General features: G+C 41.3%; 1 protein-coding gene and 1 long non-coding RNA gene across 2 annotated transcripts in view; one reads left to right on the top strand and one right to left on the bottom strand.

Annotated features, from left to right (window-relative positions):
- Positions 1–4,491, bottom strand: part of syt4 (synaptotagmin IV) — a gene marked incomplete at its 3' end in the record, with an annotated part of 15,221 nt that extends 10,730 nt beyond the window's left edge. Inside the window, exon 1 of the mRNA XM_083640490.1 lies at positions 4,427–4,491. Within this exon, the coding sequence (XP_083496616.1) occupies positions 4,427–4,460 (34 nt within the window). The 5' untranslated portion in view covers positions 4,461–4,491. The remainder of the gene's footprint in view (positions 1–4,426) is intronic.
- Positions 4,492–5,433: 942 nt separating this feature from the next.
- On the top strand, positions 5,434–11,016 carry LOC310779967. Its single transcript, XR_014552884.1, has 3 exons — positions 5,434–5,792; positions 8,440–8,559; positions 9,014–11,016. It is a non-coding gene; the product is annotated as an uncharacterized lncRNA (long non-coding RNA).
- The last annotated feature ends 205 nt before the right edge of the window (positions 11,017–11,221 follow it).

Raw genomic sequence — 11,221 nt, 5'->3', positions numbered from 1 at the left:
ATATTCTAAACATGGCTGTCAACAGCAAACGGCTGCTATGTTTTCAATCATTCTCAAATTGAAATAATGCATCAGTGAAGTACAACTGTTTGGGACAAATTGCATCTTGTTTACGAGTGATGCTTGGTTGAGTTCTTCACGGCAGCTGTATGAAAATAGTTGAACTCAGAAGCATAGCATATGAAGGGATTCCATGGTGCTGCTTAATATACTAATAACAAAGCCCGGGATTTTTATTTTTTAATTTTATTTTAAGCGCCATCTCACACCTATAATCGGAGAGGGGGTTGGCGTGGCGGCGTGGCATGGTAGCGTGGCATGGTAGCGTGGCATGGTAGCGTGGCACGGTGTGGCGCACAATTGCTCAACTGTGCCTGTGTGAAGCGCAGGCCAGCTGAGCAAGCTGCGTATGTGAGCCCGTGTAGCGGGCGAGGCCGGGCGAGACCTCGAGGGGGAAACCAAGGAACGAGGTACGGCAGAAATGAGCGAAGAGGAGGAGGAGTGGAAGGGGGAAGAACACGAGGCATGGTAGGCTGCGGGCGAGGTGGCACAGCCGCCGAGCTGTGTATGTGAGCTGTGTATGTGAGCTGTGTATGTGAGCTGTGTATGTGAGCTGTATGTGAGCTGTGTATGTGAGCAGCAGAAACTAACGAGGTACAGCAGAAATGAGCACTGAGGAGGAGGAGGGGAAGGAGGAAGAGGACGAGGCACAGTAAGGCAGAGCGCACTCTGTTTCTAGTTATGATCATCATCAGTGTCAGGCCAATGATATTCAGACAGACCTACATATAAACAGGTCAGAGACTTTTTTTATTCTTTATAATCTGTTATGCTATTACTTCAGCCAGGTGATGACAAGGAAAGATCGTCATCCTGGCTTATACAGAATAGCCAAACACGTTATTATGGGTTAAGCAATTTTGTCTGGTATTCAGTTCAACATTGTATCCCTTAGCATTATGCAGTATAGGGTGGGCCCACAAAATGTATTTAGTATTATTTTCAATGGAAAGTTTTAGTGTCTCACTATGTTAATACTCTGCACTGGAAATCATTTCAGTGGAAGTGCTGTAAGCTACACATTGAATGTATCGTCAGCGAAATCCAAATATGAAAAGGGCTTAGATATCATGAAATGAGACTATCAGCCTAGCAAATTGTGATGTGCTCACATTATGCTGGAATATATTCATCCTACTACACCAGTGGGGGATTTGTTCAAACTCACAAAGGGAGATGGTGAGCAGTTTATTTATTCACATTTTTCCTTACAATCCTTTGTAAAAAAATATATATATAAAAAATAAAAAAGAAGAAAAAATGATAAATAAATAAATAAATAAATAAATAAATAAATAAGGGAGTAGGGTTTATTTATTTATTTGTGTTTACATACTGGTCTCTTTTCTCATATCACTCAATTTCCAACTCCTAGTTAACCTTTATTCTCTTTGTGATATTCCTTCCTATTCACCTTATGTAGCCCTGCCCACTTGACCCAGTTTTGTTATGACTTCCTGTTCAAAACACCGTCTGTTTTACCTGCTCACTAGTACTGTACTGTCACAGGACGTGTAAACACAATAGTAGGTAACTGGCTGACCCCTGTGTTGGAACATGAGGTGAATACTATTATAAGGAATCAACCAATCAACAAATCACTTTGAGTTAAGTGACCTCATTCTAATTGATGGTATTTCTTCTCTCATAGGCCTTATTGCTGTAATATTAGCTCCATACCTTTCTGAGATGTATTTATTTTAGGATTGCATAAGGGGTGGTTCACTGGGACTCCACACCAATTAGGCAGCCCTTTTCAAGCAGCCAGAGGTCTATTTTACCAAAGGAAACAGGCAATTTCCTGCAGTTAAGACGATCACCCAGTGGAAAAGCAAGCAGGTTCACACCCATGCAGAGAGAGAGAGAGAGAGAGAGAGAGAATGAGAACGAGAGAGGGAGAGAATACATCAGATCGGCAATACGTCATTTTGTAGGAGGCACATGTTCCCGCCCCCTTTTAGGGAGAAAACACAAGCCTCGCCCTGTTGAAAGAGGGCAAGGCCTAATTGCCAATCTGATATATACTTGCACACAGCAGGGCATCACTCTTGTGACAAAGTGACAATGTCCCTGCCTACCAAATCGCTTTCATCCAGGGAAAACCAATTCATATTTACCAATTCACAGACTAGAGGTCAGCACTGCTACAACATTATTAAGGGGGGGGGGGGGATCTCACATAATACCATTGTTGCCTGAGAGACTGTAGTGCTGGAAGTGCTATGTCTGGACCAAACAAAAAATATTTTTCATTTTCCTATAATATTCCTATAGGCACTGGTGTGTCTGTGTTCATTAGTGTTCATAATGACCTAATCACACTAATGGTTTGTTTATTCCTGCATTTCCTTTAAGGATATAGTTTTGCTGTGATAATTTTATAGCATCCCTCTTAGGCCTATAATATGATTGTAGTTCTTTTTTTTTAAGGGACTGCCTTTCATAATTATATTGAGAGCACTTGGAGAGAAAATAATTCACCTACAGTTATTCCCCAGTGCTTGTAATCTACATTTCTTTTCATTTCCCCTTCCCATTAATATTTCAGTCTAGCATCCTGGCTGGATTGGTTTTCTATGTGGCAACAACAACAACAGACAGATGGCTGTGGCTGTGGGAGGCGCTGAGACAGCTGAAAGAAAGAAAGAAAAGAAACAGGTGCTTCCCAGCCTTTACCACTGTGGACTAGGAGCCACTAATACTATTTAACAACAGCAGGTAACACAGTAGGCTACTACTGCTTTCCCCAGAAATGAGTAGTGTAAGAAATAGGTCAGACCTTTTTCACAGCAATCATTTTGACGTGTCATAGCAGGGTAAACACAGGGTGTAATTAATAACATCAATGGTGGTTTCATGCCAGTGCCCTTTTTCCCAATGAGCCAACATGCACATGTAACCGAAGTGAATCAGCGTGGATTCCTCGTGAGTCCAGTGTGGTAGCGAGTGGATTGGTTAAACTCACTCCCCCAGTATAAAGGCACGTTAATCAGCTCCGCCAAGGGAGCTAGGTCTCTTGGTGAAGTGGTTAGGGTGTCTGACTCCCAAGCCGAAGGTCGGCGGTTCGTATCCACCCCTGGGAAAGCCCTTAACATGGGTTGCTGCAAGTACCACCAACACAACGCCGTTACACACAAATAGGGCCTTTTCACAGCAGCCATTTTGAGTGTAAAAGTAGGGTAAACACAGATGTAACCAATAACATGAATGAGGGCCCCAGTGTAGCCTGCATTGTGTTGACAGCACTGGCAGCAAGCAATGTTAAGGGCTTGCCCATGGGTGGAGCGGGATTCTAACCACCGACCTCCCGCTTCCAAAGCATGCACGCTACCCCCTATGCCAAGAACGGAGCTGGTTAACAGGCCTTTAGACTGGGGAGTGAGTTTAACCAACTTACTTGCTACCACTCTGGACTCACAAGGATCCACATTCATTCGTTACGCTCACCCCCCTAAACTCACTCCACACCCACTGGGCATCTGGGTCACAGCACCAATGCAATCTGCGTTGTGTTGACAGCACTGGCAGCAATGTTAAAGGCTTAGGGGGAGTGGGATTCGATCTGCCAACCTCCCGCTTCAAAAGTGCATGCGCTAAGTCTAACCTCTTGGCAGAGCTGGTTAACGGGCCTTCATACTGGGGAGTGAGTTTAACAAACGTACTCGCTACTACTCGGGACTCACAGTCATTCGTTACACCAGCACCAGTCTGGAACACCTAAATGGAATGGAACCATCATTGGTATTGGTTATGCTTAGTTGTGTTTATTCCTGCTTTACCTCAAAGAGGTTGCTGTGAAAAGGGTCTATACAATGGCCTTGGCACTGGATCACCTAAATGGAATGGAACCATCATTATTGTGATTAATTACACCTGTTTACCCCTGCTATGACATGTCAAAATGGCTGCAGTGAAAAAGGTCTATTGCTATTTCAAGGTCTGTAATAGCTATACAAAACTGAAGTGTAGCCTACCAGGTGGCAGTATTCCCAAATGGCATACTTTGATTATATGCAGTAAAAGGATGACAGAGAGACACACGGTGAATATCAACGATATTTGGTTCCTTGCCCATTCATATGGTGAAACTTTATTGTCATTATTTGTGCAGGCAAAACAGGAGGCAACCCATAGTTTTGGAGGTTGTAATGGGAAAACCAACATGACGAATTCGTGTTTTTAGTGCTACCTTAATGCGTAAAGTAGCCTGAGAATACCTTTGGGAGGAGAAGCGAGTAGGCTAATGGGTAACGTTAACGGGTATTAAAGCGTTAATTAAGGGCAGTAACAAGCCAACAAGTCAACCACCAACCACCTCCTCCACACACCCACACACACTGGTTTAAGTGGCGGTGTTTTGACTTACCGAGCTGCGCCCCGTCCGCCACCATAGGAGCCATGGTCACTGTCCAAGGTGCTGAAACGCTCTTCTCAGGATGTCTCTCTTCTCCTCTCGAACGACGGCAACTCGCTCTCTTGATGTCGAGGTATATCCGCAATTATGTCGGCTTTGATAATGTTGAATAATGTACAGGTTTGTGTACGACTTCACTAATTCAAAAAGCAGCTCCTCTGACTCTGAGGTTGGAGAGGAGGATGCTCACTCTGCGATGCGATGTGTGTCTCTGAGGCGGCAACACCCCGTTTCCCCTCCCCCCTCTGTCTCTCCCTCCCTACAGTAAACGCTGAGTTCATCGGTGCTGACGCAGTAGTGACGGAGGAGACTGGCTGTGATATCAGGGCCCCCGATGAAGCAGCAACAACATAACCGTCAATTTCCCTGATTGACCGTTAAGGGAGAAGAGGAAATCTCTCTCTCTCTCTCTGCTGTTTGGGTGCGCTGTGCATCGTCCATAGTATATGTAGTATGTTGATTGCTTGGTTACAGTAATACTATGACTCCTCCCTCTCTAATACAAGTCCACAGTAAATAGGCTGAGTATGTGCTGCCTATATTATAACTGCATTTGAAATTTTGTACAGGTGAATACATTGGTTTGAAGCTGTTTTCTGGAAAGGAAAGGAAAAGCTCTGGAATATCTTGACATTTTCTGCACCACAAATGTTATAAAATACTGAACGGATACACCATACAGTGGTTCGAAGTTTAATATGATCAAACACTGACATCTGGTGTTCATCCTGGAGAATGCATTTTCCTTGAACAGAGAAGAGCCATGAGTCCAGGAGGAGAAGTTGCCTAAAAGCTATTTGTGACAGAGAAGCTGTGGTGGTCGGACCATCGTTTTGATACAAAGGGCGTTTGATTCAGATTACGCTCTATTCTGAAGGGGGGGGGGGGGGGGGGGGGGGTCGCACCGGAAGTTTTCAGCTCGCGGAAGTTCGCGACCTGGAGGCGGAGGTCACAGTCGTCGCAAGTTTCGCAACGTAGCCAACAACAAGGAGAGAAAAGCAGAAAAGACGTATTTCTTGGCTTATCCGACTCTAGTCCTGGATAGCAGTCCGGGTTAAACGCTGTAAGCAGCCTAGCCCTTTACAGCGAGCGGGGTTCGGTTTCTCCCCGATTCTCGGTGGTGCCATGGTGCTAACTCTGTGCTGCCTTAGCTCAGATGTGTTATGCTAAGCTACTAGTAGCATACTACTGTGTCCTCCGGTTGTTGTAGTGCCGCGGAGCTCCCGCTTGGCAGATAGAGGCCCTGGCGAGCAGGGAAAAGCCCCTGTCTTCCTCTGGTCAAGAAGCAGCTCACGCGAGGCCCTCGGGACTGCTTCAGGTAACTTGAACATTGAACTAGCATTAGAACTGTCACTTAAGTTAATCTGTTTCTTCGTTTAAATCGGCGTCCTAGTTGCTATCTACTCGCCTGATAGTTATCTATAGTAATAAACTCACAATGTTTAACCGAGCTGTTTTGTAAAACAAAGCTCTATTGAAGCAAAATGCAGACTGGAGTTCTGCCCTTACTGGGTATTCTGGGTATTGTAGGAATAGAGAGCCAAAGTCGACGTAACTTTCTGCTTCAGCATGCGCACCAAGAGATTTCATCCGCCATTTATTTTTCCATATACATTTCGTAAAATGCTAATAAAAATAGTTTTCCTTAGTCAAACGAAACGATTCAGTTATATTTAGAAACAGGACAGACCATAGAACATTTCACTCGGACCAAAACGTATTTTATTAAATTATTATTATTATTACTATTATTAATTATTATTATTATTATTATCGGTATATAAATGGGAGCTGGGGCTCTGTTTGTTTCTCTGTCCCACTGTGATGTCATAAATCTCACTGCGTCATCATCCGTGATGTCATAAAGTCATAAATCCCACTGTGACATCATCTGTGATGTCATAAATCCCACTGTGACATCATCAGTGATGTCATAAACCCCACTGATGACATAATCAGTGATGTCATAAATCTGACATCATCAGTGATGCTGGTCTCATTGGCCACACAGCATTCTCACTTTGTTCAGACAGTCTTGCGTCTCATGACGCCTCTAGTGCGTGTTCGGCCATTGAAAACAACAGGTGGACTTCAAAACGTCAGTTTGGGGCATAAAACGTGACTGACGCCGGTGTCATCTCATCTCGTATGTGTCAGAGAGAGGGAGAGAGTGCGTGTGTGTGTGTGTGTCAGACTCAATGGTGCATGTGTGAGAGAAAGATTCACATGTCTGTCAAACAAATTGTACTCCTTTTTGTTTGTGAATGCCATATGTGACAGGTTTAGTTTAGTTTTAGTTTATTTGTTTAGCACAAATTAAGGTACAAATCTGTGCAAGGTGGGAACGAAGCTTTTGCAGGCTTGTACAAAGTTCCACACCTACCCATATCAATTTCGTGACATGCAGGCTAAACACTCAACAAAAAAAACACAAAAAAAGAAAAACTACATGTTAAATCAGCAAAGCAGCAAAAACAAGGTCATATGCATCTGAGGCAAAAACATGAAGGCAAGAGGAAAACAAAGTCTGTTAGAGAAAAGTTGTCAAAATCTGTCAGAGAAGGATGAGTACAGGGATCAGGAGGACAGTAGACGTTTCTTCAGGTGCTTTTTGAAAGCAGAATAAGAGGACATTGATCTTAGCGGTAGGCTTAATTCACAAAGCTTAGGACCTCTAAAAGTAATGTTGAATTGGTGCCTTGAAGTCCGTGTGCGCGGTAAGAGTAGATTGTTGTTGCTGTGCCTTGTTTGATATGTATGGTGGGAATGAACAGATACTGAAGGGTGACTGGAAGATCATGTTTCCTATATATAAACTTGTGTAAGAATAAGCATGTTTGATAGACATTCACTTTGTCAATGGGTAATATATTATATTTTTTAAAGAGGGGTTCCCGAAGGAGCGTATCTATTAGAATGAGATATAAATCTTAGATATTTTTTCTGTATGATGCATAATTTGTTGAGATATGTAGGATAAGTTGCCGCCCAGACAATGTTACAGTAATTAATGAATGGGAACAGAAAACTATAATATAAGGTTAAATGAGCTGAGGAGTGAATTAAAGGACAGACCTTCCTCAATATGCCAAGCATTTTCGCAGATCTTTTTGAGACAAGGTCAATATGATGAGACCACTTCAACCCGCTATCTATAATAACCCCTATGAATTTATTTAGTATGCTGAACTAATTCAATTTCAGCATTATCGATAAAAATTTGAGCTAGTTCTATAGGATAATATTTATTAAAATGACAAAAGATCATGAAATTGCATTCTTTCACATTGAGGGTTAATTTGTTCAATTGAAACCATTCCGCAACAGAAGATAGTTCCTCGTTGACAGTTCTGATTAAGGTGTTGAAGTCTTCGTGTGAAGCTATATGGATTGTATCGTCCGCAAATAATACTGGGAGGAGTTTGGTACATGTCATGGCCATATCATCAATATAAATTAAAAATAATAAAGGGCCCAGGATTGATCCCTGTGAAGCTGTGTGGGAGGGCTGTGCTGCACAAATTAAAGCAGTTTTTATATTATTATTGTTGTTGTTATCATTATTATTATTATTAATAATATTATCATTATTATTATTTAAATCAACTCCATACTCGATAAATTCGGTTCTCTTCTCCCTATGTATTCCATACTCTCTGGCTTTATGCAAAATATGGAGAAACCTCATTTACTCATCCAATATGTGCCTAATTTTATATTTTGCATATTTGCGTAACATAACATTACATATCCATTAAAGGAAAACAACCAAATCTAAAGGGAACTTCACTGTTGTACATTATATGTATAATAAATCCTCCCCCCCCCCCTTCCTCCGGGACCCCACCACCACTGCTGAAAAAAATCCTAGCGGAAACACTGTTCATTATTATTATGTATTATTTTTGTTAATTATTATTATTGTTGTTTTCTACATGTTCCCTCCTTGTCTTGTCTCTTTTTAGCAGGAAGATAAGTATCTGGCAGAGGAGAGGAACGTCATTGGCCATTTTGTCTCAATTTAGGACAACTCTGTTGAACTTGGTGTTCAGCAATAAGGAAGCAAGATGAATCCTTCCGAAAAGGTGAAGAAAAAACATCACTGTAACATTGATGTTAATCTGTTGGTTACATTAGTCCAGTGGTTCTCAAATGGGGGTTCCAGGGGGTCCCCAGCCAAAAGGGGGGTAATTTATTTTATACTTTAAAAATTATTATTTATTTTTTACACTATAATTCCATTCAGAAGTAACACAATGACTATTTTGGTTATGGATTTTATACACTTTCTGTAATAAAACATCTAAAAGTATCAATCTTATTATCATATGGGGGTCCGTGTGACAAAATCCTATCAAATGTGGGTCCGTGGTCTAATTTTTGTCAGTTTGGGGATCCTTCATATGAAAAAATCTGAGAACCACTGCATTAGTCTATTAATCTGTCTATTTATAACTTAATGTTAAGATGTAGGTAGTGGTGTGTTAAACCTGCCTCTTTGTCCTGATCTCTTTCTTTATATATTTCTTTATGAAACAGAAACACACCAACAGACTCAAACGTCACAGCTGTCAGCATTGTGACAAAGAATTCCCAACACGTCAAAGCTTCGACATTCATCATCAGAGAGTTCATACAGGCGAGAGACCTTACTCCTGTCAGCAGTGTGGGAAATCTTTTGGTCTGTTATCTCACCTAAGAGGACATCAGCGTATTCACACTGGAGAGAAACCTTTCTCCTGTCAGGAGTGTGGCAAAGCATTCATAACACGTCAAAGCTTAGAGGTTCATCAGAGAGTTCATACAGGGGAGAAACCTTACTCCTGTCAGCAGTGTGGGAAATCTTTCAGTCAGTCAGATCACCTAAATAGACACCAGCGTATTCATACAGGAGAGAAAGGTTACCCCTGTCAGCAGTGTGACAAAGCATTCACAACACGTCAAAATTTAGAGATTCATCAGCGAGTTCATACAGGGGAGAAACCTTACTCCTGTCAGGATTGTGGAAAATCTTTCAGTCAGTCAGGTAATCTAACAGCACATATACAACAACATCACACTGAAGAGAAACGATACAAGTGTGACCAATGTGGGAAGAGTTTCAGTGATTTAAGGACATTTAAGGGTCACCAGCGTATCCACACTGGAGAGAGACCATACCACTGTGACCAATGTGGGAAGAATTTCAATTATCCTCATGCGTACAAGCAACACCAGCGTATCCACACTGGGGAGAAACCATACTGCTGTGATCGGTGTAAGAAAAACTTCACTAACTCAACTTCTTTGAAGAGACACCGGTGCATCTGAACTGCCGCAGAGCACCTCCACTGTCTGCAGGAGGCGGGGAGGATCAGACAGTGGGTAGAATAAATGTTGAAGATTAGCCTAGAGGACAGCTGTGCTAAGTCACACAATATGAGGACATGCAATATAGACAGACGATAGGCAACAAATTATGCACTATATTAGAGGGCTTTCTAAGTTCATGTGGAGTCATCCTGGAAATGAACAGAGCGTAAAGGTTATTTTTACTTTATTATGTTGAATAATCTCTATTTTCTGTGGAACAGCTTTCCGTTCTGGATGTACAAGTGATAGGATTACTGATTCCAATCTCATTGACACAGATTTGATTATCATTTTTATGTCTTGGGTTTAATAATTCCAGTAACTGGAGGATTGTGTGGGGTTTGTATTTACTTTCAGATGAGTGTGATGTCAAACAATATTTGTCCTTTTCATGTCGTCATGGTAACAGCTTCCATATTGATAAACCAGTGTAACTTTTTCTTTTTGCGACTTATTGACAAATCAATCCAACAAAGACAGCAAAAGCAACTAAATTGTAATGTTTTCTAGCATTAGATACATGATGTTATAACATTATGCAAAGGAGGTGTGTCGTGAGATAACATCAGGCCAGAAGAAACTGAAGTCAAAGCTCTATACTGGAAGAGGAAACTTCAGGTGAAGAACTTTCTCTAGTTTAGATCAGGAGTCAACAGAAACAAATCTTTGATCTTCATGTTGGGCAGGTTGTGGAGTGACATAGTGAAGGCCAGAGCTGGCAACTGGAAGTTGATGCACCTGTTTCTCAATGTAGAAGCTGTTACCAGGATGATGTGGAGAGGGCCTATTGTCTACTTTTTTCCCCATTTAGGAACACTTATTAATGAATATTCTTGTTGAAGTGCGGTTATAACTTTATTAAGCAGATTTCAATAAAGCACATTTCATACAAATGTGTTCAAGTGCTTTACAGAGTAGACTGTCAAACAAAAACAAAGGACATAGAAACAATGAAAAACTACTTAAAAAAAGAACGTGTTAATCAAGCAAGAGGGGAAAAAGCTATAATGAATATAAAGAACATATGACACTCAAGATGGAATGAATAGTTAAATTAATGCAAGTCGAACATTAATGAAAATGTTTGTACTTTTAAGTGTTTTTCTTCCTCTGTTCAAATGCATTCATTTTGGAACTTTTTAAATCTTTATTGGTATTTTCATTACTAGTTTCCTCTTTTGTTAATTAAAAAAAAAACATTTTATCATCCGTATTCATGAAACGTAATAAAACACTGTCAATAAATGTAACTGTTCAGTGTTATTTGATTTTGCTGGACCCCCATGGGACTGGGCTGGTCTAGAAGAGGGAAAGTAGCTAAATGACTGACCACCCATTGTCACATTGCTTGCTTCTCGAACATTGAGGTTACTGCTAAAGCCAATGAACAGTGAT

The sequence above is a fragment of the Poromitra crassiceps genome (genome assembly GCF_964638095.1).
Source record: "Poromitra crassiceps genome assembly, chromosome: 7".
Taxonomy (NCBI): domain Eukaryota; kingdom Metazoa; phylum Chordata; class Actinopteri; order Beryciformes; family Melamphaidae; genus Poromitra; species Poromitra crassiceps.
This window is presented reverse-complemented; position numbering and strand designations above follow the sequence as displayed.